Genomic DNA, 23,594 nt, shown 5'->3' with positions numbered 1-23,594 from the left:
AATACCTTCTAAAGGTGAAAAATAAATGAAACTGGAAACATCGCTGGACCAATCCATCCTCAAAAGTCTCATGGTCCTTTCACTTACGTATTTAAATTAAAATTTTACATTCTCCAGCTGCCCAGCTGTTTGTAAGAATATAGACTGCTCTCTCGCACCATGCATACAGAAGTTCAGCAAAAACTTATGGAGTCTTCCAATACATTTGGAGACATCTACTCTCAATTTATTTATTTTACACAAACTACAAGATTGATTAATTAATATTACAATGGTTTCTCTCATACATTTTACTCTGTTGAGAAAGCTTTAAATGTAAACTGTATATTTAACCTATCTGCTGTGCTATTTTAAACCCAGAAACAACTTATATGTGGTCCATTGTTTCAAACTTAGTTTTGAACTTAACCATGTTTTTAAGTATCAACTGCACACTACTGTAAAAAAATAATTCAGTCAAAAACAGGCTGGTGAATAATGTTATGACATTTGGTAAGACAAGGAAATACTGAAACCAACACAATTCTCTCTTATTTTTCCACCGCTAGCTGCACAGCATGACTAAGAGCTTCAGGAGCTTGTTGCGCTGCCTTCTTCCTCATCTTAATGTTGTAGGCACACTGCTGGTTCTAGTGGTTATAGCTGATGTTTCAACAACCACCACTAAAAAAAAAAAAAAAAAATCAAAAGGAAGAGAATATTTAGCACTAAGTGTTCCTTTCTTCCACAAACTACTAAGGAAAGACAGTACTATAACAACACACTGTCTATAGATAGCTTTTCCTCCATCGTAAAAACAGCAAGTAATGCATGAAATAACTACCTCTATCACATTATTTGACATGCTCAATCGGTGGAGTTTTTTCCTGCCACGGGAATATGGTCCCAAAGCTGTAGTAACTGCTCTCCAACTTGTGGTTCCAGCTCCTAGAAATGAGCAGGAAATTACAGAAGTTATTTGTACTGCTACTATTGAACATGTAGAAACTATTTATAACAAAATTGTTAGATGACGTTACTGGTGATTGTTTCATTCTTTCTGAAAGAGCTCATTCCTTTTGCTATTGGGACTTACATTAGAACTCCCTGCACAGGAAAGTTTTTTTTACTAAGGCTCAAGGGGAGATAAAAACTTTGATAAGCAACCCTGGGCTACAGGTTGTTTGGGGTATTTTTCTGTTCACAGTAGATGTCAGTTCTTAAGATGAGAATTCTCCATGAACACACCACCACCATATATAAGAACATATGCATCATATACTTTGTACCTTCCACAGGTCACTTATTAACTAAGTATCATTATTCTCCACATCTTTTAAGTTTAATGCCATCAAACACAGAGCAGAATGTGGAAAGGCCAGTCACAGGTAATACAGTGGCTCTTGGTGGAATCACAGACATTAATAGAAACCAGTTGTTTTCAAGATTGTCAAGCCTCTTCAGGTCTGAAGAGCCACTTACAACAGAAGCACTATTAACTCCATCATGTGCTATGTTCCCTTCCTCATTCTTACAACTGGAGAGGTTTTGGGGAAGTAGTGAGAAAATGATGGAAAAATTTAGCTCTAAAATCTCGTATCAAGGAGATATTTTGGGAGGCGACTGGGGAGAACACAGAAACTGACAGAGAGAACTCTTGTGCCAATCCTCACCTAGCTGCATTAAGGTTTAACAGATTGGTGAACTCTTCCTAAGCTTTATACTACCTCAGATGTCAAGATTATCTTGGTGTCTTTCAAGATGACACCAAGCTGAGTGGTGCGGTTGACACGCCTGAGGGATGGGATGCCATCCAGAGGGACCTGGACAAGCTCGAGGTATGGGCCCATATGAACCTCATGAGGTTCAACAAGGCCAAGTGCAGGGTCATGCACTTGCGTCAGAGCAACTCCAGTATCAGTACAGGCTGGGAGATGAAAGGATTGAGAGCAGACCTGCCAAGAAGGACTTGGTGGTACTGGTGGGTGAAAAGCTTGACATGAGCCAGCACTGTGCACTCACAACCCAGAAGGCCAACCATATCCTGGGCTGCATCCAAAGAACGTGGCCAGCAGGTTGAGGGGGCTGATTCTGCCCCTCTGCTCTGCTTTGGTGAGACCCCACCTGGAATCCTGCATCCAGCTCTGAAGCCCTCAGCACAGGAAAGACATGGACCTGTTGAAGCGGGTCGAGAGGAGGCCACAAAAACGGTCAGAGAGCTGGAACACCTCTCCTATGAGGACAGGCTGAGAGAGTTTGGGTTGTTCAGCCTGGAGAAGAGAAGGCTCCAAGGAGACCTTATTGCAGCCTTCCAGTCCTTAGAGGGGGCTTCTAAGAAAGATGGGGAAATACTTTTTAGCAGGGCCTGTTGCAACAGGACAAGGGGTAATGGTTTTAAACTAAAAGAGGGCAGATTTAGACTAGATATAAGGAAGAAATTTTTCACAATGAGGGTGGTGAAACACTGGAGGAGGTTGCCTAGAGAGGTGGTACATGCCCCATTCTTGGAAACATTCAAGGTCAGGTTGGACAGGGCTCTGAGCAACATGATTCAGTTGAAGATGTCCCTGCTCATCGCAGGGAGGATTGGACTAGATGACCTTTTAAGGTCCCTTCCAAACCAAAGATTCTATGATTCTATGATTGCCTTCAGTTTTTACAGGAAACTCGAAGAAATAATTACGAACAGTTATTTCATAATTTGTTATGGGTTATTTGGGTGGGACAGACTATCTCAGGGAACAAGTGTGAACAAAACAGGGAATAAGTCTCCCAAACTAAAATTACAAATTCCAAAAAGCTTTTATTTTTTGAAGCATCCAGCTTTAAATCTTTTTTTAAATGCCTATTAAGCAAGAAATTACTTTGATCTTCTCAAAAAGCCTCCATCACTTCAACAGTAATGCATTAGCAGAATGTAAAATATGCATCAATGAACTGTGGTTCAGATTAACAGATGTATGACTACAGCTGAGATATATGTCAAGGCTAAACAAGCTAATAAACAATATGCAGTCCTACAAGTAAAGACGACTTTAAAACAGAATAGCATTACCTGGCCATCTCTGCTTATTTGTACTTTCTTATTGTCATTCCAAGGGTTGAGCAAATGGTGTGCCAACTGAAAAGGAATGCTTTCTTTTCGGATCCACACCACCTTAAATACACCGCCAAACCCAGAAGATCCCCAGTCCTGACTTTTCTCACACCCTATCTCTGAAGCCATTCTAGCAAAACCCTGGAACAAAAATTTAAATATCAAAGGAAAGACATAATTAGAGTGTATCTGCTTACATTGGAATTAAATAAATAACTAAACTTCATATGAAACTTTCAAGCTATTTTCAAAGTGATTCACACACTCTCCCCATGAAGCTGGATCTTTTAAAATGTTTACATCTAGAAAGTTAAAAGAAGCATCATTTGTTTTTCCACTTCAAATATGCCTTCTATAGTTTGACCATAGAAAATATCTCTCAATTAGTCTCTCACAAAAACCATCAAAAGTTTTTTTTAGCTTTGTAACAGAGGTTGAGAAAGTGTTGTAAAAACATTTGAAGTGTAATGAATCAAGATGAATATTCAACTACATAATAGTCCATTCCTTGCTAGTTATAGATACTTTTTGCAGAAATCCATTCCTTCCTTCCCATGTTCCCTCTATGTTAACAAACTTTCACATAGAATTAAGAGATTGTGGCTGTTCTTCAAAGAAAGAAGTCGAACTTGCTTTTATTTCCTTCTTCAACAGAGCAGGAAGAAATTCCAGTAAGACAAATATTCAGAAAGAAAATGAAAGAAACCCCAAATCCAAGATGGCTTCTAATTTATTTAAGGACACCCGAACTTGCCCACACAGCAAACAAAAAACAAAACAAAAAACCCCCAAAGCACCAAACACTCAATTTATCAACTATCCAGGCAAATTTATGCCAGTTATGACTTAGCAGTCCAAGCGATGTCGTGCACTATGTAAGTTACCAGCTCACACGACTATTCTAAGACATGCAGTCCTAGATTATTCAAGCCAGACTTAAATGGAAATTAGTAAAAGGAACGGTGGAAAAATAAAGGTGGAAAGTAAAGAGACACCTGGTACCAGAGAATATTAATAGGAATGTTAATCTTGCAATCCTATGAATGTCCAGTGCATTGTCAAAACTGGGAGGGCAAAGCAACATCCATCACCTACACTCTTGACTTCAGCATGTCTTCCCCTCCCAGCTTCCTTGTCTAAGAGCACCAATACAACAGCCCATTTTCAGTATCAACTGGCATGTGGAAAATTACTTTCCAATATTATATCTCCATTTGCCAAATCATCATATGTATATCTCATTGTAATCCTTCAGTATCACCAAAACAGCTGTATTTGGGCTTGTTCATTAGATTTTAAGTTTAGCTGACTTTTAAGAATAGTTTATATATAAAGAGGTAAGTTCAGCTTTCTTTGCCTGGAACTAGTGATTTTAGCCCTCTCTACAACACAGCTAACCTGCAACTTTGCACTACCAGGTCAAGTCTTTAACTTCAAATTGGCTACAAATTTGTCAAAAAATTGTTGACAAATACCTTGGTAAACTTGAAGACACAGGTCTGGAAGAATCATGGCCATGACTTTCCAGCTTCCTAACTTTCTAGAAACTACAGTTGGGGCAAAACAGATTTTACTACAACTTTTTATTATTTTATATTATTTTTTATATTTTATATAATATACTGATCTAACTTTTTTTTTTATTACAACTCAAAGACGTCTGTGAATTTTCCTGGCTTTAGAAAGCTGTGACTTGATTACAGCTGCTTGTTCACTTACAATATTTATTTTGGCATACAGAGAAAAGAGTGGCAATGCCTTGCTTTGTTTGTTTTGTTGCCGTTTAAAGGATTAATGTAGGGTATAAGCATTATTCTGACTCAAGACGTCTGGAGGCAATTCAGTTTTAGCCTTTGAGTGACAAATTGAGTTAGCTAAAAAGGTGTATTTCAGATAAGAATGAAGTATTGTTTCCTCAGCGACCAGATATATTTGCTTGCTATTCTACTTATAAGAGGGTCAGAAGTCACACGCAAAAACCTCCATACTACACAGTCATTTGCTGCGCTCTCCGAAACCATCAACCAAATACTAAATATTAGCTTAACTAAGAACTCACCTGAAAGTGTCCAGACCCTTGAACAGAAAATATTAAGTAAACCATGCTGCTCTCCCAAAAGGCTCTATTTAGCTTTCGTTCATTACTTGGCGTAGTAGACCATATACCCTTCTGTTGAGAAATATCAATGTTTTGCAAGTTGCTACTTTTCATTATAAAGTATCGAACTGGCATATTTGGTCTTGGTGAAGGAGATTTGGAACCCTAGAAAAATTAAATTAAATTAAGCTACAACAAAATAAACCAGGCTTTAGTTCTAAAGTTTCACATACATGAAGACAGAAATCCCTTGACTGCGCTCCTACCCTCCTCTCTCAGATTCTGTAAGAAACACAGAATCCATCAGTGGGCACTGTCTGAATTGGTTTAAAAATGTATTTCACATCTACTTAAGATTTTTTAAGCGCTTTACAAAATAATAATTCATTCATGTTAGGCAGCAAACAAGTATAGCAGAACAAGCCTAAACAGTATAGTGATTAATCACAATTCTTCAAAGTTTGACACATCTTCAGATGACACAAAATTAATCATTTCAGACTGTAGCCTGAAGAACACTATTCACATTTCCACCTTTAGGAAACATAAGTATACTCCCTTTTACATTGGCTGAATTTAAAAACTGGAATTATTAAATTGTCCAGTAAGTCCATGTCTAGAGGCAGAATGGGTCTTCTTCTTGGCGATCTGTTTAATATTACTGCAGTTTACTATTCAAGTATATAGGGAGAATTATGCCAATAAGACCCCATTAAACATGTGTGCTCTGTTAAAATAATCATCATAAGAAAAGCAAGCAGACATAACATGGCAGATAACACAAAACAAAGAGAATGAGTATCAATGTATGCTATTACAGAAACAAGAGGAAGGCAGAATCCAAAGAATTCAGATGTACATGTATTGTATACTAATTTAGGATAAAAAAATACACCTTCACTGGTTATTATATCAAGTTTAAAAAAAAATCTGACCTTTTCCTACTTTGGTTAGCTTTACCTCAGCAGTCTGCAAAGAATAGTATTTCTACTGTATTAAACTAGTGTAACAAGGATATTTAGTCTAGATTTGAAGTTCCAGAAAGAAGTAAGTATTATGCAGCTGTTAAAACTGAAAATCTAAGTCAGGCTCTTCATTTATCAATACAATATCTGGTAGTTGCTAAACAAATATAAGCAAATTTATTTCTGAAATTCTATTAATTTTGAAGAGTGGGGTAATTTGTTTACAAGAACTCTACCTTTCCAGATGTTGGAGAAGAAGGACTAGCACAGGGGCTAGGATAGTTACTGCTGTCCGTAGACTTCACTGACGATTGATCTGACCTGTCATCTGAAGTTCGTTTGGAGTGCAAAATGTTTTTTTCTTTGTACTTCTTTGGCTGGTGAAGTGCAGGAGGCATAGATTTCATTAAAACTCTGAAGAGTAAAAGGTAGATAACAGGACATACCAGGGGTTTCATAAGCGGTCACAGGACAATTTTTATCTACATATCAGCCTATTGCATGAGTATATATATTACAGTAATTCCAAAATGTATTAAACACTAACTAAAAAAACACTGATCATGCATTGTTTTTGAACGTTAGGGTTACACCTCTTCTGCTGCTTCTTGCCAGAGATCACAATTCACGGCCAATATTCCTGACTGCTCTCTCAAACAGCCTATACAGATAGGAAATACTTCCCAATGAAATCACAACTACAACATAGCATAGGACAGTATCAATTCTTTAAACTGTATTTCTTCTGTTTCTTCCTTTTTATTACTAGCAGAAATTCAAGTTATGCTTTCATAGCTAAATAAATTACAACCTATGGTCTCTAGAAGATCTCAGAAGCTTACTTTTCAGCACTGGAGCAGTCATCAGATAATTCAGTTTCTGCTGAGCTTTTTCTGCTGTTGGTTGACCTCCATGTAGATGCTAAAGGAAGTTCTTCAGAAGTCATAGGTCTTGGTCTCTGACCAATTCCTGAAGGCTGCTGCAAACCTGCAGATTGTTCTTCAGTGCTTAAAACAGCTATAATCGCTCTTACAGTTGTTTCATCAACTTGAGACCATGGTTTAGAAGGAGCTCGCATACGACGCAGAAATAAGCTATGCCACTTCTGTCTGAGTTGCAACAGCAAACTAGCAGCCTGTAATGAATTTCAATTCTGTTAAACACTAAAAAAAGTTAGATCAGACAGGTAAGGGTACCCTACGTCTTCCCTATCAGGTAGCATGTGGCGTTCAAAAATTAACAGGGTCCAAACTGAAAGGCAAGACTGAAGTGCCAGGGAGGGGGACAAAATCCCATATTTGAACTAAGCTGTTATCTTTTCTCTCTCTGGGTGCAAGATAATCTTTAAAACATTTTATTTCATTCAGCTCTGTACTAAACTTAAAATTACATTGTAAACACACAGGTTGTTTTTATTTTTCACTTAAAAATTTTATATTTAAAATAAAAAAATATTTTCATGCTTTATATCTTTCCTCTCTATTCAGTTTATATTCATGCACTCTTCATTCATACTTAAGGGTAAAAGAGCTCTAAGTGACATACTTTTCTTATGCACAGTTCTGCTCAAACAAGATGTCTGAATTTAGAAGACTATAAGGCTAAAGTCTAATTCCCATGTTTCAGAAATGCTTCATTTAAAAAAAAAAAACACACTTTTGAACATCTCTAGAAGAGAGTGTTCTTATTAGATCTGATAAGTCTGAGTGTTTCATAACCCACAAACTACTCTACCTCTTACCACAGCCAGAGCTTCTCTAATGACCTGAAGACTTCTATCGTCAAAAGTTTTTTTTTAATTTCTCTGAAATCTGACAGCAACTTGCAACAACACCAACTTCAAGTGCTCCATTTTGATTCCAACTGTAGACATCCTCTCAGAGAAGGAAATGCACATATGCCATTATGACTGAACTCCTGCTCAGATTTTGGCTAACCCAGGTCATACTAAGGCTTGATGTATGCTGGAAGCAGTGCCATTATCATAGAATCATTATAGTTGGAAAAGACCTCTAAGATCATCAAGTCCAACCATCAACTCAACACCACCATGCCCACTAAACTATGTCCTGAAGTGCCACATCCACACGTTTTTTGAACACTTCCAGTGACGGTGACTCCACCACCTCCCTGGGCAGCCGGATCCAATGTGTGACCACTCTCTCAGCAAAGAACTTTTTCCTAACATGTAGTCTAAACCTCCCTGGCAACTTGAGGCCTTTTCCTCTTGTTCTATCACTAGTTTCTTGGGAGAAGAGACCAACACCCACCTCACCACAACCTCCTTTCAGGTAGTTGTAGAGAGCGATAAGGTCTCCCCTCAGCCTCCTCTTCTCCAGACTAAACAACCCCAGTTCCCTCAGCCGCTCCTCACAAGACTTGTGCTCCAGACCCCTCACCAGCTTCGTTGCCCTTCTCTGGACACACTTGAGCACCTCAATGTCCTTCTTGTAGTGAGGGGCCCAAAACTGAACACAGTATTGGAGGTGCAGCCTCACCAGTGCCGAGTACAGGGCATGATCACTTCCCTATTCCTGCTGGCCACACTATTTCTGATACAGGCCAGGATGCTGTTGGTCTTCCTGGCCACCTGAGCACACCTGCTGGCTCATGTTCAGCTGGCTGTCAACCAGCACCACCAGGCCCTTTTCTACTGGGCAGCTCTCCAGCCACTCCTCCCCAAGCCTGTAGCGTTGCATGGGGTTGTTATGACCAAGTGCAGGACTTGGCCTTGTTAAACCTCACACAATTGACCTCAGCCCATCAATCCAGCCTGCCTGGATGGCTCTGCACTAGGTCAAAGCAAAAGCACCACGTAGGCTTGATGGATGGCCAGAAAGAGCTGAAGGGCCATTATGCAGCCACTATCACCTGCAGCTTTCTGTCTCCTGCAGTCATTATCTTTTGCCTGGCAGTTTTGTCAGAATCTGCTAACTTATGGAAATGGACCAAACCTCTAAGCTATAAGGTATAAAACATCAGCTTACCCAAAAGAAGCCCAGTAGCAGCTGGACTGATGCAGCTTTCCTGCTTCCCAGTGTGATACAGGGGACACCCACAACATGACGGAGGAAGAAGGATGAGCAGTCTCACCATTGACTAGGGAACTAATTCTTCTTTATAAGCTATGAATCCTTACAATTTGAATCGTGAGTAAGTGAATTCATATGATAGACTAGTCTGGGCAAAAGGGGATGGAGCCCCTGTTTGTTTGTCGTATTTCTTAATGAGCTCATGAAATAAAAGTCAAATCACGGAGTATGTTGTCCTGTAAATATGAGACCCCCAAACAGACTGTAACAGCCATTTTTAGAGAAAATTCCTGGCTACCCAGTGTTTCAGAAATCTGTTTAGGAAGATATGACATTAGATATCCTTCTACAAGAAACAAGTATTGAAGTGATACATTACTTACTTCAGGGTCCAGTTTGAGATGGAGCCATTCATCTAGCTTCAGTAATGCCAAATTAGCAGTTGTTTTGTCCTCCATCTCACTATCACTGTTATCATTAGATACCCCATCCCCTGAATTAAATACAAAAGGTGCATTAACATTTCTATATTATTTCCACTTACATACAAAAAAATGAATACTACTGTATTACCAGCAAAAACCCCATTTTCTTTAAATTTTATTTTATAATGTAAATATTTGTAAAACCACTTTTTATTTTCTGCAAATACACCCCAGTGAAAAGTCTTTGCTTCAGTTAGCAGAACTCAAGTACCCAAACCTGCTCAGGGCCCTGCTATGTAAGCACCTGTATTGATGTGATCTGACTCACTCATGTACCTTCATCAATATCAACAAGCCACTATCAAAATTGTGCCTGAAGCTGTTTGCAAAACCACACATTGCTCTATGCTTTATTTCCTAGTAAAACAGAAGCATATAATACCCATTAAGAAAAAAAATAATTACATATACATATGACTATTAAGTAGGATTCCTCTTTTTTTTGTTGTAATTTCTGAGATTTCAGAACTGTGAAAGTATAATTTATGTATACAAATCTATAAGGATTCACAGAATTGAGACATTTACTACAGAGCCTCTAAACTATTCTTGAATAGCTACAGGAACTATAGCTCTGTCATTTTAACAATTAGCCAATATATGTATTAAATATTCTTGAAAAACAAGCCTTCCATATCCCATGCTAGTATATACCAATGGAAACATTCCAAATCCAAACCCCACTATACCTCGAAAGGATGAAGGTTCCTGCAAAGCATTACTTGGTAATCTAGCTGGTCCACAGAAGAGTGCCACAGTGATAGGTGTTACAACAGAACAGCATCTAATACTTGCTATCCTGTGAGCTCTTGTCATTTCATCATATATAAGCCAGTCTGTAGGGAGTGCCTGAACGGCTGCAGCTTGCCCATTTGCTGGGGGAATCTGTGCAAGAGCAAATAAGACTAGGCTATTTTACCCTCTATTTGCAATTAAAATAAATTTTAACATATTTCTTATTTTATATATGTAGAAATAAATATATAAATATTTATATACACATAAACTTATACACACAAATAAAAACTCAAGAACGAATTCAACCAGACTCACAAATTACCCTTCTACCTTGAAATAAAATATTTTGCTTTAAGAGAGGATCTAAAAAAAATTAGTTTCAAAGTAGAACATCTTCCTGCTATTATGAGGCGGGATTGTTACGTCTTCAAAACAGCTTCAGAACTAGTGTTTTTTTTACCATGTTGGTTTTTTCCATCTAGAAGACAGACTACCTCAAATAAGTTTTGATGAAATAATATTGGAAAAATAAACCAACTCCAATTCTTTATTTTATGAACTGCCAGGAAAAATATGTTCTAAAAACATAGTGTTTAATGCACATGATGCTTCTGAAGTACTGACAACGATGAAGCGATATTTCTAAAAAGTTTGACAGAGTATAGTGCTCTTTTCTGTAAACTATGGATTCAGTATTTTTACCTTTTTATACTGAGGTTGACTAAGAGCAGAGGTAGGATGAAATCGCACTTTCTTCTCCTTTGGCCCGGTCAAAATCAGGCTTTCTCTGTCTACGTGCACTAGATTGGGATACATCCCAGCCACTAAGGCAGCTTTAACCACAGCCCAGTTTTCAGAGTTGGTATTAACTTCTCTAATATCAGCTCCTCCTCTGGCTCTAACAAAACCTGAAGAAGAGGACAAAAAGGTGTTACATTTGCTTGTATTTAAGATCTACCTTTTCTCAAAAAGAATGTGGGGGGAAAAAGAAGTGAAATAAACTACAAATGTGTTGCAAATCCATACAGCACCAAGAAGAAACCATTATACTGAAATCTTTCCTGATAAAGCGTTTTATACTAACGTAGAATAGAATTATTTTTTACAACACAATGATATTTCCTATGGAAATAATTTATTAGAATGTAAAAATCCAAGAAAACGTATCTCACACTGAAAGCCAGTGGCATGTGGAACAATCAGGACATTTTCAGTTAGATCACTGTTCCCCAGCCACACTTCCTCACTCTAGCATCTGCACCATGCCCAGCATGAATATATAATGGTCTGTTTCAAATTAAGGAAGGAAAATTACACCAGTGAACACTATTCTTGTTACAATTAGTATACACTTGTACTAGTTATACATTTGGCCCCAAACCCATGTTAAAATTTTTTCCAAGCTATTTACCTGAGGCTCTAAGCTGGCCGAGCAACTGTGTTCTCATTCCTATGATGATTTCCATCGTGGCTTGAGACAGGAAATTCTTTTCACAGAAGGCTCTCTCCCAGCCATCACTGCGTGCCTTCTGCCACGCCTGTAAAGAATATTTTTTTACATTTGCCTATTGATTTGATTAGCTAAAGTAAAAAAATGCACTTTTTAAAAAAAATTACATTTACATCAGTAAAATGAAGGCAAAACCATTCTGAAAAAAAGGAAATGTATCAAATCAGATTTTTTTTCCTTATTAAGTACCAGATTCTCTTTAACCATTCCCTAAATTAACATAACGGTCATTATGTTAAGTTATTATAAGATCATTATATTAAGTTATCAGTGTAGCAGGATATAAAGTGGCACTTTGTTGGAACATTCAGAATTTAACCAGGTTTCAAATTATAAACAAAAAATCTGAGAAAAAGTTCTCCCTCACAAATTTATGACTCTAATATACAGGAAAGCCCCTAAGCAAAAATAAATTTTCTCCTCTAAGGCCTTAATCATAGTCTATCATTCTACATACAACTTGATCGGCACATAATTTACTTTGATCTGTGATCTATTGTGATTAGTACTTTCTGAAGATGAAATAATACCTGGAAAGCCCTGAGAAGCGCCATATGGTCACTAAATGTTCCTGCAGTAAAACGTTTTCTACACAGCATGGCTGCGCGCTTTTGAGAGGCCAGTGTAGGTAGAACAAAAGGGTCTCGATATGCAAGAGTGCAAGCAATAGTAAGAATAGGATCCAGGCACTTCAAAACAACAGCACACAACACCATTTTACCAAGGTGTGGCTCTACTGGTAATTCAGTGAGATGATAACCAAGTTCAGTGAGATCTTCCCAAGGGTCCATGGCATCTATTGTCTGTTTGGGGGGAAAAAAAAAAGGAAAAAAAAAAAAAAAAAAGGAGCAGGGGTAGTGGACAAAATTAATTTACAATAAAAGCAGAAAGGATATAAATACTGGACATTAACTAGCCTTGTTCCCAAACACTAAAAAAGGAAGTCAAACTCCTAACAGTTTGAGATGAGACCTTTACGCACTCCCTTCCCTTCACATAGATAAATACATCCACACACACGAAATGAAAACAGACAATGCATAAAAATTCAAAGCATCCTTAAGTAACTAAACAACAGTCTCAGTACAAACAAAACTCAGTAAGATATGTTGCCACACCACAAATATAGAATCAAATACAATTCCCATCTAAATCTATTCCTCTGCTGACCTTAAGCATTTGCACAGCATTTCTCACAATTAAAGCTGGTGGAGGATCAGGAGCTTTCATAAGAAAGTCAACAATTGGACAATTAATTGGAGCCAGAAGTTTTGTGTGTAAACAAAGCTCCTGCAAATTAAAAAGCAAAAAAAAAAGACACTTAAGATTGGGAAAAAAAACCCCAAACAGACACTTTTTTGGAGTTAATAGTATGGATTGATGACAACATGTTCTTTAAAAGTTATCATTTCTAATTGAAGTGCACCTGAAGTGGCATTCTGAGAAGTTCTGGAGTCTGAAATTCCAACATATTCTGAAATCGGAGCCTGCTGAAGAGACGAAAACAGACTCCAGGCTGACAGCGCCCAGCCCTTGAAAATAAAATATGGGAAGTTGTTGAAAATTAGAACTTATTTAAAAATAAAATAAAATAAAATAAAAATAAAACATACACACAAATTTGGAATGGAAATGTAGAAGCAGGTCTAAGAAAAAGATAATTTTGTCATTAAGTGTAAGTCCCAGACATGAGGTGAGAGTTTTCCAGTACAACGATGAGTTTTGATAGTATGGAAATTTGTTATTGTAATTTTACCCCAACATTGAAAGATCTGGAGAAACAAAAATAAGGCCTATGTAAAAATAAAGTGATGTGGGTTTTTTGATAACCTAAGCTCAATCCAAATCTCTACTGTCCTTTGCTGTAAGGAATATAAGTCATAAACTTCACTTCTTCCTCTTCACAACCCCCAAACAGTTGAAAGTTATTCTGGTAGTAAAAAGTAGAATGAAGACCAAACAACTTGTGAGTGAGAGGACAGAGTCAGCAAATGCTCACATTCATGCTCAAATTTCTGCAGGTCAATGCCAATATCATATCACCAAACATAGGTATTTGTTGCTACATATCCTCTTAGCCCTCACCCAGTGCTGGAAAGAATATGGTAGAGGCCTGTTAAGTTATGAATAGTTTGGAGAAGATGAATAAGGAAACACTGCCCAATGACTCTTCTAATACAGGGAAGAAGGAGCATCAATTAAAAACTAGCAATAGGCAGTCCTTCTCCCACAGATAAGTGGTGAAACACCTTATTTGACACTCTGGTTGCTGGTGCTACATGGGAGAAAGAGGAAGAAAAAGTTCATGGGGGGAAAACAACCTAGATGTAATGTAAGCTTTTTCCTTTCCTTCCTACTGATACTCAGTACCACTTTTCTACAGCTTGGGAAATGACCCAAGGAAATACATGCTGACCCTTACTCTTGCAGAGAATTAGCACTGGCCATTGTCCAAAACGATACTGGACTATGCTAGTAACGTTACCCAGTGAGGCTGTTATTACATTGTGTACTTTATCCTTAACATACGGGACGGTGGATATCTGCAAAATAAAATTCAGTATGAAGCATTTATTACCTGCCTTTTCTCTGGATAGCACTGGCCTTTGAAATCCACACCATTTTTAGCATCGTAACACAACTCAGTGCATCAAAAGACTTCTATAAAAGCAAAACAAAGAACATAAAACCAAGATTGAACAGGATACATGAAATAAAAACTACAAATTATTTAGATCATCAACAGAAGTTCTCTAAAAAAATATGAAGTACAAGCAACTTCTGGCACAAAGGTATGTTCTAAAATACTTAGTTTCAAGTGAATTTATGCTACCTCCTTCACTATTTTTGCACTACACAGCTTTCTAAATTAAAGTTTTCCAGTCAATAGGTAACTGTAAGTAAATAAAGGACATGGATTGTGTTTTGTGGTATCACAAACGAAACAAAAATACATTATTATATTGAATAAGATTTTCCTCTTTGTCTCACGTGGAAATTATGTCCTATTTTCCTACATTTGATGCAAAATTACCAAAAAAAAATGGTATTACCATGAGAACTTCAGAAATTTGGTGTGCATATTTCCTATGAAATCCAGTTTTATTTTCCAAGCCATATACTATGTCTTAAACTGCCTCATTATGTTATTTCATTTTTCTTGAACAAGTAATTAAGGAATGGGCATTCAACACATCAAAAACAATGCTTAAAAACTTAATGGATTAGACTTGGGCTAGATATAATAGCAGGGCAAAAGGAACTCCCAGCATTCTCTAAGTGTCAGGAAGATGGCAGTCTAAACTGAGGGCCTTGTTTAAAAACAAAACAAAACAAAAAAAATCAAACAGAAATATTAAGTTTAGGAAAAAAAAAAAAGATACATCAATATATCAACCTGCAATAGCTTTTACAGGGTTTTTAAACAGCTTTATTCTTATTGTCATAGAACAAATGGATGTCAAAACTTATGACTTTTGTTGCTTGACATGCACTACCTCCCAGCCTACTATAAAAAAAATAGTTCTCTAAAGTTTATGTATTATGTATTTTAAAATAACACTAGGAAGTTTACTTCCCAAAGAAAGTTTAAGCCAGTCATACCTCTTTCATCTTGCCTGAGTCAATGACAAATACAACATCATTGACAGTTACACTGGTTTCTGCAATATTAGTAGACAGAATCTGCAATTAAAAAAACCCAAAACTATAGTAACTGTAAAAGAAAAGACAAAATAGATCAATATAATATACAACAAAGTCCTCTGATACTTGCTATTTTGCGGACGCCAGAGGGAGGACTTTTAAGCACCTTCTTCTGATCCAAAGTCTGCATATTTGAATGAAGCATGAAAACTTGGTATCTAATGCAAAACAGAGAGCACATTTTAAGGATCTTTAAAAGAAACAATAAAAACTCAAGACAACCGTAGAAACTAGAGCTTTTACCTGTGAGCATTATCAGCAAATCTCTTGTCATCAAAAAGAATACGGTCCCTCAGGCTAACTATCTCATCATATCCAGGAAGAAATATTAAAATCGCTCCTAAAAAAGAAGTTGGTTTGCAAAGTTAAACAGAAAATTAACTTCAGATATACGTCAGTATTGTGTGTACTAGCACATGAAACGTTTTACCTATTCGCTACTACTGAAAAAAGAGCACAATTCATCAGAAGCTGAACCCACAGCAATTTATGGGGAGCATGTGTGTATATACCTACCCGCATCGCAACTATGACAGATGTTATAAAGTAAATGCATAATCAGGTCCAGATCCACTTTTTCATCATTGAAACTGTGATGATAAGCTTTCAGTAGCTCTCTGTCCTCTGCACTAAGGTCACTACCACCTGTTTGGACCAGGGAACTTTCATCGAGATTTCCAAATTCCACCGAAGCACTAAAATATGCAAATACACAGGCCAGAGTCAAGGTTTTTTGCTTCAGGTTTGCATTCAGCCATCAATTCAAATTTAGATCAAGACCAACAAGACTACTGATCTCCAATTTTAATTTTGAAGTGTAGTAGAATAGCATCTCCACTATTACTGTTCATTGATTTAAGTCTTAACGAAGCAAAGCATGCAACTTCAACTTTTAGCTTTAACTTTAATTTCATTATACTTCATTGAAACACAACCATAACCTAACGTGACAGAATTCAAAGTATAAAGACACCATTTGTTTATCTGTTAAAGGAAAAATATTTAAAAGGAATGTATTTTCCTAAAGCTTTCTTACCGTAACAGTTAAGCAGGTACTACACTAACAGAAACTACACTAAGAGAAATTATAATATAGTCTCTACAAAACTGCAACTAAACTACGGTAACTGTTAAGTTAATCAAAAAATAATTATTGAATGGCCAAGTGTATGTGTTACTCACATAAAGTTTCTTTAATAGGGTTATCAAGCATCAAATATAATCAAGCATCAAATATAATATTCAAATTTAAACACACAATAGATGTGTTTCCAAAATAAGCATCTGAAATTAACATGGTACATGGTCTAGAATCAGCACCTCCTCTGCATATTTATTTAAGTTACTGTAATCACATCCTGCCTAGATATATAAGCATCATAGGAATGTCCATATCAAGATGATAAACATTAATAATAAAAAAGAACTCCTACACCACTAGAACTATACTCATCCTTGGAGTTCTGCAAATATAATCACTATGATACTGAATAGAAACAAACTTTCTCTGTCAAATAACTATGTTTTCAAAATATTCCTATTCTACAAATAATTTTTGCTATTTAGGCCAGATTTTAAAGCATAAAAAGCTAAAAACTGTTCTGATTAAAAGACAAAACATAAATTCCCATTCACAGTTTTATACAACTGTTTCTACAAAGTAGGTATAGCTTACCTGTAAGACTCGAGCAGGTCAACAACCTCTGTCTGTCCAAAGCGCTTAGCCCAGTCCAAAGCCATCCTGAAAGAGTTGCATAGAAATCTTCATTAATTTCTCACTTCAAAAGATGCATATGAATGAGGAGACAACTGACACCGCACTTCTCTCAATTTCTACAAGGATCTCGTTAGAGGTCATGCAAAGAGAAAATCAGAAAGGCAAAAGCTGAGCTAGAACTCCATCTGACCACGGTCATAAGGAACAACTGTTTTTACAAACATATTAACAACAACAAGAGAGCCAAGGAGAATCGCCATCCCTTATTGGATGGTGGGGGGAACATTATCACCAAGGATGAGGAAAAGGCTGAAGTACTTAATGCCTTCTTTGCCTCAGTCTTTAATAGCCAGACCAAGTATCGGCAGGGTATTCAGCCCCGAACTGGAAGATGGGGATGGAGAGCACAAAAAACTCCTCATAATCCAGGAAGAACCAGTTAAAGACATGTTACACCACCTGGACACCCACAAGTCTATGGGGCCTGATGGGATCCACCAAGAATACTGAGGGAGCTGGCGGAGGAGCTTGCCAAGCCACTCTCCATCATTTATCAGCAGTCCTGGTTAACAGGGGTGGTCCCAGACAACTGGAGTCTTGCCAAGGTGACGCCCATCTGCAAGAAAGGGTGAAAGGAGGATCCTGGGAACTACAGGCCTGTCAGCCTGACCTCAGTACTGGGGAAGATGATTGAGAGGTTCTTCCTGAAGGGCGCTCACAGGGCATATGAAGGACAACCAAGGGATCACGTCCAGCCAGCACAGGTGCATGAAAGGCAGGTCCTGCTTGACCAACCTGATCTCCTTCTATGACCACCTGACCCACCTAGTGGAGGAGGGAAAGGCTGTGGATGTTGTCTACCTGGACTTTAGTAAAGCCTTTGACAGCGTCTCCCACAGCATTCTCCTGGAGAAACTGGAGGCTCGTGGCTTAGACAGGTGTACTCTTCGCTGGGTAAAGAACTGGCTGGACGGCTAAGCCCAAAGAGTTGTCGTGAACAGAGCTAAATCCAGTTGGCAGCCCATTACAAGCAATGTTCCCCAGGGCTCAGTTTTGGGGACGGTCTTGTTCAATATCTTTACTGATGATCTGGATGAGGGGATCAAAAACTCAGCAGGTTTGCACATGACACCAAGTTGGGTGGGAGTGTTGATCTGCTCAAGAGCAGGAAGGCCCTGCAGAAGGATCTGGACAGTCTGGATCGATGGGCTGAGGTCAACTGTATGAGGTTAAATAAGGCCAAGTGCCAAGTCCTGCACTTGGGTCACAACAACCCCATGCAACGCTACAGGCTTGGGGAGGAGTGGCTGGAGAATTGCCCAGTAGAAAAGGACCTGGTGATGCTGGTTGACAGCTGGCTGAACATGAGCCAGCAGTGTGCCCAGGTGGCCAAGGCAGCCAACAGCATCCTGGCCTGTATCAGAAATCATGTGGCCAGCAGGAGTAGGCAGGTGATTGTGCCACTGGACTTGGCCCTGGTGAGGCTGCACCTGTGTTCAGTTTTGGGCCCCTCATTACAAGAAGGACATTGAGGTGCTGGAGCGTTTCCAGAGAAGGGCAACAAAGCTGGTGAAGGGTCTGGAGCACAAGTCTTATGAGGAATGGCTGAGGGAACTGGGGTTGTTTAGTCTGGAGAAGAGGAGGCTGAGGGGAGACCTTATCGCTCTCTACAACTACCTGAAAGGGGGTTGTGGTGAGGTGGTTGTTGGTCTCTTCTCCCAAGTAACTAGCGATAGAACAAGAGTAAAAGGCCTCAAGTTACACCAGAGGAGGTTTAGACTAGATACTAGAAATAATTTCTCTACGGAGACAGTGGTGAAACATTGGAGGAGGCTGCCCAGGGAGGTGGTAGAGTCACCATCACTGGAGGTGTTCAAAAAACTTGTAGGCATGGCACTTCAGGACATAGTTTAGTGGGCATAGTGGTGTGGGGTTGATGGTTGGACTTGATGATCTTAGAGGTCTGTTCCAACCTTAATGATTTCGTGATTATTTAATCAGTGCCATTATTGATGGATCTGCAACTTCCTATTTTAAAGTGCATAAACAGGTGTAATAGTTACATGATTTTTTGATAACAGCAATTCTTCACCAAGAAAGAACCCCAGTTTTACAGAGAAGTACATGCAAACAGGCCAAAAGAAATGAGGAGGAAGAATGTGCCATTCCTTCAAAAAACACACACCAATGTGCAGATAAGCTGTGACTTTTTGCAGTACCCTTTACTAGCTCCTTTAAATCATCCTGAGAAGTCACATCCCAGATGTTTTTCTCCAAAATATGTGAAAACATGGCGCTTTTTGATGTCTTACGGAAGTCGCTCTCCTCACAATGCAGTTCACTCTGTTTTCCTTTTAAGCTGCATTCCTTCCCACATTTTTCAAGTGGTAGTACCAAATATCAGACCCTTGGAATCCTAATTCTTATCTTTCTATTTTAAAATTATTTACTATAGTTCCCTGTTTATATGAAGACAAAATTCATGAGCACAAAAATCTGAATTTTTACAGGTTCACAGAATTATTTTTACATGATATAACATTTTTGCAGATATAACACAGAAAATACCTTTGCACCTGCAAAACATTATTTTTAAATTTGATATAGGTTACTCTCTTAAAATAAGAATCACCAAACATTTTGGGTCTAATTCAATCAACCCATTGAGAAAGATTCCAACTGCCCTTCTAACCAGTGTGCTAAATCGGGCTAATTGAAACTAAGAGTGTATACCCCATAGTCAAGACTGTTTAATTAAGAATTCAATTTAGAATTTACAGAAAATAATGTGATGAACAGAAGTTAGAAATTGTTTAGACTATCAAAATCCATTAGTGCTTACAGTAGTCTGGTAAGTTAGTAAATTAGTTTAGATGTTATATAGATTTCTTTCTCATTTTTATGTTGACAAATAAATCTATCTTTATCTGTTTGTTTTTACCAGCCATTGGATGATTTGCAGTGGATACTTGCTCCCATACTGATAAGTTGTTCTACTTGACTCAGAAAGCCTCTCCCTGAAGCAATCATTAGTGCAGTTGCACTGGTTTCGCTGTGCCTGTAATCAACTGAGAAGAAAAAAAAAAAAATCAGCAAAACTAACACAAAGCTTTTTATTTTTTCATCTAAATGTATTATGAATATGACTTTCAAAACCCAGCCCAAATAGAATTTGTTTCCTCACTTCATCCCATCAGTCAGTTCATGTGAATTTAACACTATTTTAGAAACATATTATAACATCCATCAATACTTCAAAACAAGTACAAAAACATTTAAGAACTCATTAATTCTAACCCTATTAATTTTTTCAATAGGCATCAGAATTCAAAGGTAACAACATTTGAAATTGGAGATAAAGTAGCCACAGAAATTCAAGTAATTTTGTGGTTTTTCTTTCTTATGTAATAAGATCAGAAACTTACCACTGACATTTTCAGTTAAAATGAGATGGAACACCTGAGCAAAGGAATCAATATCTTTATGCAACCAGATGTCAGAAAGACAAGAATCCATTTCTTTTATTACCCACGGTTCAAGGCAATTCGCATCTTTTTCAGTCTGAAGAGAAAAAACAGTATTGAAAGATCAATCTCTTCAAAAAGTTGTCTTTGTTCCCATATATTAGACACAAAGAACTTGAAGTTAGTTTTCCAAGTAACAACGAGAAATACAGCATTCAGCTATCAGATAAAGTATTTACTGTATCATATGCAAGTACTTTAAACAATGGCAGTCTAGCCATTTGTTCTAAATAAAAGTTATGTACAAACATCAGCACTGAAAAATATACTTTAGCTAGAGTAGCTCATGTTAATAAAAAAAAATATTTTAAAATATGTTAATATCCTTCTAGAAACTTTAGAAAACAGTTTTTAAATGGGTAGTAATTATGTAGCACAGATTTAGAAGTTTCTTCCAACAAAAGGAAAAACTTACCAGTTGATTAAATACTGTGTCACTACCATCATCCAACAGATTACACACTTCAGTTGCACTTGGGAGAGATCTTTGTTGCCGAGATTTGAGTTTGCTATTATTTTCTTGAGCAGAACACCACTCAGTAAGTGTGCTTTGCTGTTTTTCTTCTAGAATGCATAAAGTATTTGCAACAGAAGTTTTACAGTCATCTTAATTATCTACTGATTTCACTTACAAAAAGAGTTATATCACATCACAATGTTTTACCTATTTAATCGCTTTTATTTAATCTAGAATGCTGTTACCAGTCCAATATAAATTCCATGATTAAGGGCACCCGAAGTGCACCATTGCAAACATTTGCTATAAGAACAATGGTAAAAAATACCATTTGGGTGCTTAAGCCCCTTAATTCTCCAGTATTCCAACTTACTGCATTCAAGTGAACTTCCTAAGCAAATATTTTCTACAGAATTCACAGTCCAGATCTTTCTCCAGAAGTGAAATACTGAAGAAAAGTGATACACCTCATGCAGCTAACAACTAGTTTTTGTGTACAAGTAGAAGAAACAGTAGAAGAAACAAGTGCCTTAAGTGAACTTTTTTATCCAAAGGGATCAGAGCTGAGCACCACGATAAATGTACAGGTAGGATTGTATGTTACAGCTTTGGGTTTTGCCCCCCCTTTTTTGTCTTTTTTTTCTTTTTTCTTTTTCCTTAAAAATACACACTAGAGTCATTACTTCCAGTTGTCAGGAAAACATCTCAAATCATGTATCCACTTAATCAATTGAAAAACAACTATATTAAGTTCAAGTGTTTTAATGGTTCTGGGCTATACATATTAAGTACATCCGTACCTGAAGAATAGTATCTGAAGAATGCAGTGAAAAATGTTACTACTAGGAACCATTTCTGTGCAAGATTTACAAAAACCTGCCATCTTTAATGGCTGCCCTTTAATTTGCACCCAAAAGTCAACAAATAGTATCTTCTGCTTTTATAGTTCTCATGTGGGCAAAGCCCCCAGTTATATGCAATTCTACCCCATAATAATTAGGAAAAATAAAACATTTATTAACTGAAGGCAAAAAGAATGCAACCATGGAAAGAAAGTGAAAATATATATATTTTTTCTAAGTTACATAATCTACTACAATAATGTAAACACTGACAGCTTAAAGATATTTGCTGTCATGTAATCGTGTCTCATTTCATATTCTGACTTCGGAATTTTAACAGAATCATCCTGTTTAGTTGTTCAATCAATCAATGAGACTCACTGCAAACCCTGACAATTAAGAAGTCCACCAACCTCGCTGTTTCTCTTTTTTGTACTTTACCATCTCTTTGTTTGTATACTCAGTACTTCGTAAAATATCCTCCAAAAACATCTCTTTAACTTCAAAAGGTCTTCCTTGTACTGAAAGTATAAATAATTCATAAAATATTAGATATTCCCTAGCTTGATTCATAATCTTACTTTTAAAAAAAGCATTTTTGTAGACACAAAAAGTGACTTAAAAATTAACGCCTGATTTAAGTAATTATTACTTTCCTTGAAAAAACTTGTAAGAGTGTCTTCACTGGAGTTTGTTTTCTTAAAATTACTGGGACGCAAAACAAAACATTTCAAAAAGGAAATGCCAGCTGGGTACCTTGTTTGTCATTAACCTCTTCAATTCTATTGAAGTGTTATAGCAAGAGAAGCACAAAACTGACAGTTATTCATTGCAATTTTATCAAAGTGAGAAAAAGGAAAATAGCCATTTTGTTTAGCTACAGAAAAGAATTCACTGTGCAAGACTGCCACCTGGATTACAAAATATAACAGCAATAAATACAGCTTTAGTGCAAATCCCACAAGGAGATTGCCATCTTTGTATTAAGCTACTTTTTTGTTCTCTCAATTTCCTCAATCATTTCAGTCAAAATTGGCTTTCTTTACTGAATGCTTCCTGATAAATGAGACATTCCAAATGGTCTTTATCTCCTAAGAATTCACTCTGGTTTCATTTTCAATATCGCAGTTTTCTAGACTTGAATTATGGACATTAAAGGATTCTTTATCACATGAAGACGAGAAATACCTAGACTTCAGTCTCTGGTTCCTTAACAGACATTTGCCTGAGTTGAGTTTAAATCATCCAGGACCTCTCTCCAGAAAGAACAAGCTACAATTCATGTACTTTTAGAAGCTGTCATGGAGGAAGTCTTCCAACACGGAACACAAACTCTGTGTACTACAGGAACCCACAGCTACAGAATGTTGGTTTCTGTGGTCAGGACTTTGCCAGCTATATTGTTGAAGGAGGATTAAATCTTTTTCATGACATTAACAGACAAG

At 37.3% G+C, this 23,594-nt stretch overlaps 1 protein-coding gene across 1 annotated transcript in view; it reads right to left on the bottom strand.

Moving 5' to 3' along the window:
• Window positions 1–267: 267 nt before the first annotated feature.
• The window catches only part of YTHDC2 (YTH N6-methyladenosine RNA binding protein C2), a gene marked incomplete at its 5' end in the record, with an annotated part of 36,008 nt that continues 12,681 nt past the window's right edge, over window positions 268–23,594 (bottom strand). Inside the window, 22 exons of the mRNA XM_082012830.1 lie at window positions 268–927; window positions 3,035–3,217; window positions 5,136–5,339; window positions 6,376–6,553; window positions 6,982–7,274; window positions 9,555–9,664; window positions 10,346–10,541; window positions 11,097–11,302; window positions 11,806–11,932; window positions 12,435–12,707; window positions 13,075–13,194; window positions 13,331–13,436; window positions 14,483–14,565; window positions 15,508–15,588; window positions 15,680–15,767; window positions 15,853–15,949; window positions 16,126–16,304; window positions 17,285–17,350; window positions 20,268–20,394; window positions 20,752–20,887; window positions 21,266–21,414; window positions 22,563–22,670. Coding sequence (XP_081868956.1) covers window positions 847–927; window positions 3,035–3,217; window positions 5,136–5,339; window positions 6,376–6,553; window positions 6,982–7,274; window positions 9,555–9,664; window positions 10,346–10,541; window positions 11,097–11,302; window positions 11,806–11,932; window positions 12,435–12,707; window positions 13,075–13,194; window positions 13,331–13,436; window positions 14,483–14,565; window positions 15,508–15,588; window positions 15,680–15,767; window positions 15,853–15,949; window positions 16,126–16,304; window positions 17,285–17,350; window positions 20,268–20,394; window positions 20,752–20,887; window positions 21,266–21,414; window positions 22,563–22,670 — 3,191 coding nt within the window. The 3' untranslated portion in view covers window positions 268–846. The remainder of the gene's footprint in view (window positions 928–3,034; window positions 3,218–5,135; window positions 5,340–6,375; window positions 6,554–6,981; window positions 7,275–9,554; window positions 9,665–10,345; window positions 10,542–11,096; window positions 11,303–11,805; window positions 11,933–12,434; window positions 12,708–13,074; window positions 13,195–13,330; window positions 13,437–14,482; window positions 14,566–15,507; window positions 15,589–15,679; window positions 15,768–15,852; window positions 15,950–16,125; window positions 16,305–17,284; window positions 17,351–20,267; window positions 20,395–20,751; window positions 20,888–21,265; window positions 21,415–22,562; window positions 22,671–23,594) is intronic.

This window comes from Phaethon aethereus, assembly GCF_964289735.1.
Source record: "Phaethon aethereus genome assembly, chromosome: Z".
Classification (NCBI taxonomy): domain Eukaryota; kingdom Metazoa; phylum Chordata; class Aves; order Phaethontiformes; family Phaethontidae; genus Phaethon; species Phaethon aethereus.
The sequence above is the reverse complement of the archived record's forward strand: the minus strand, read 5'-3'. Positions and strand labels throughout refer to the sequence as shown.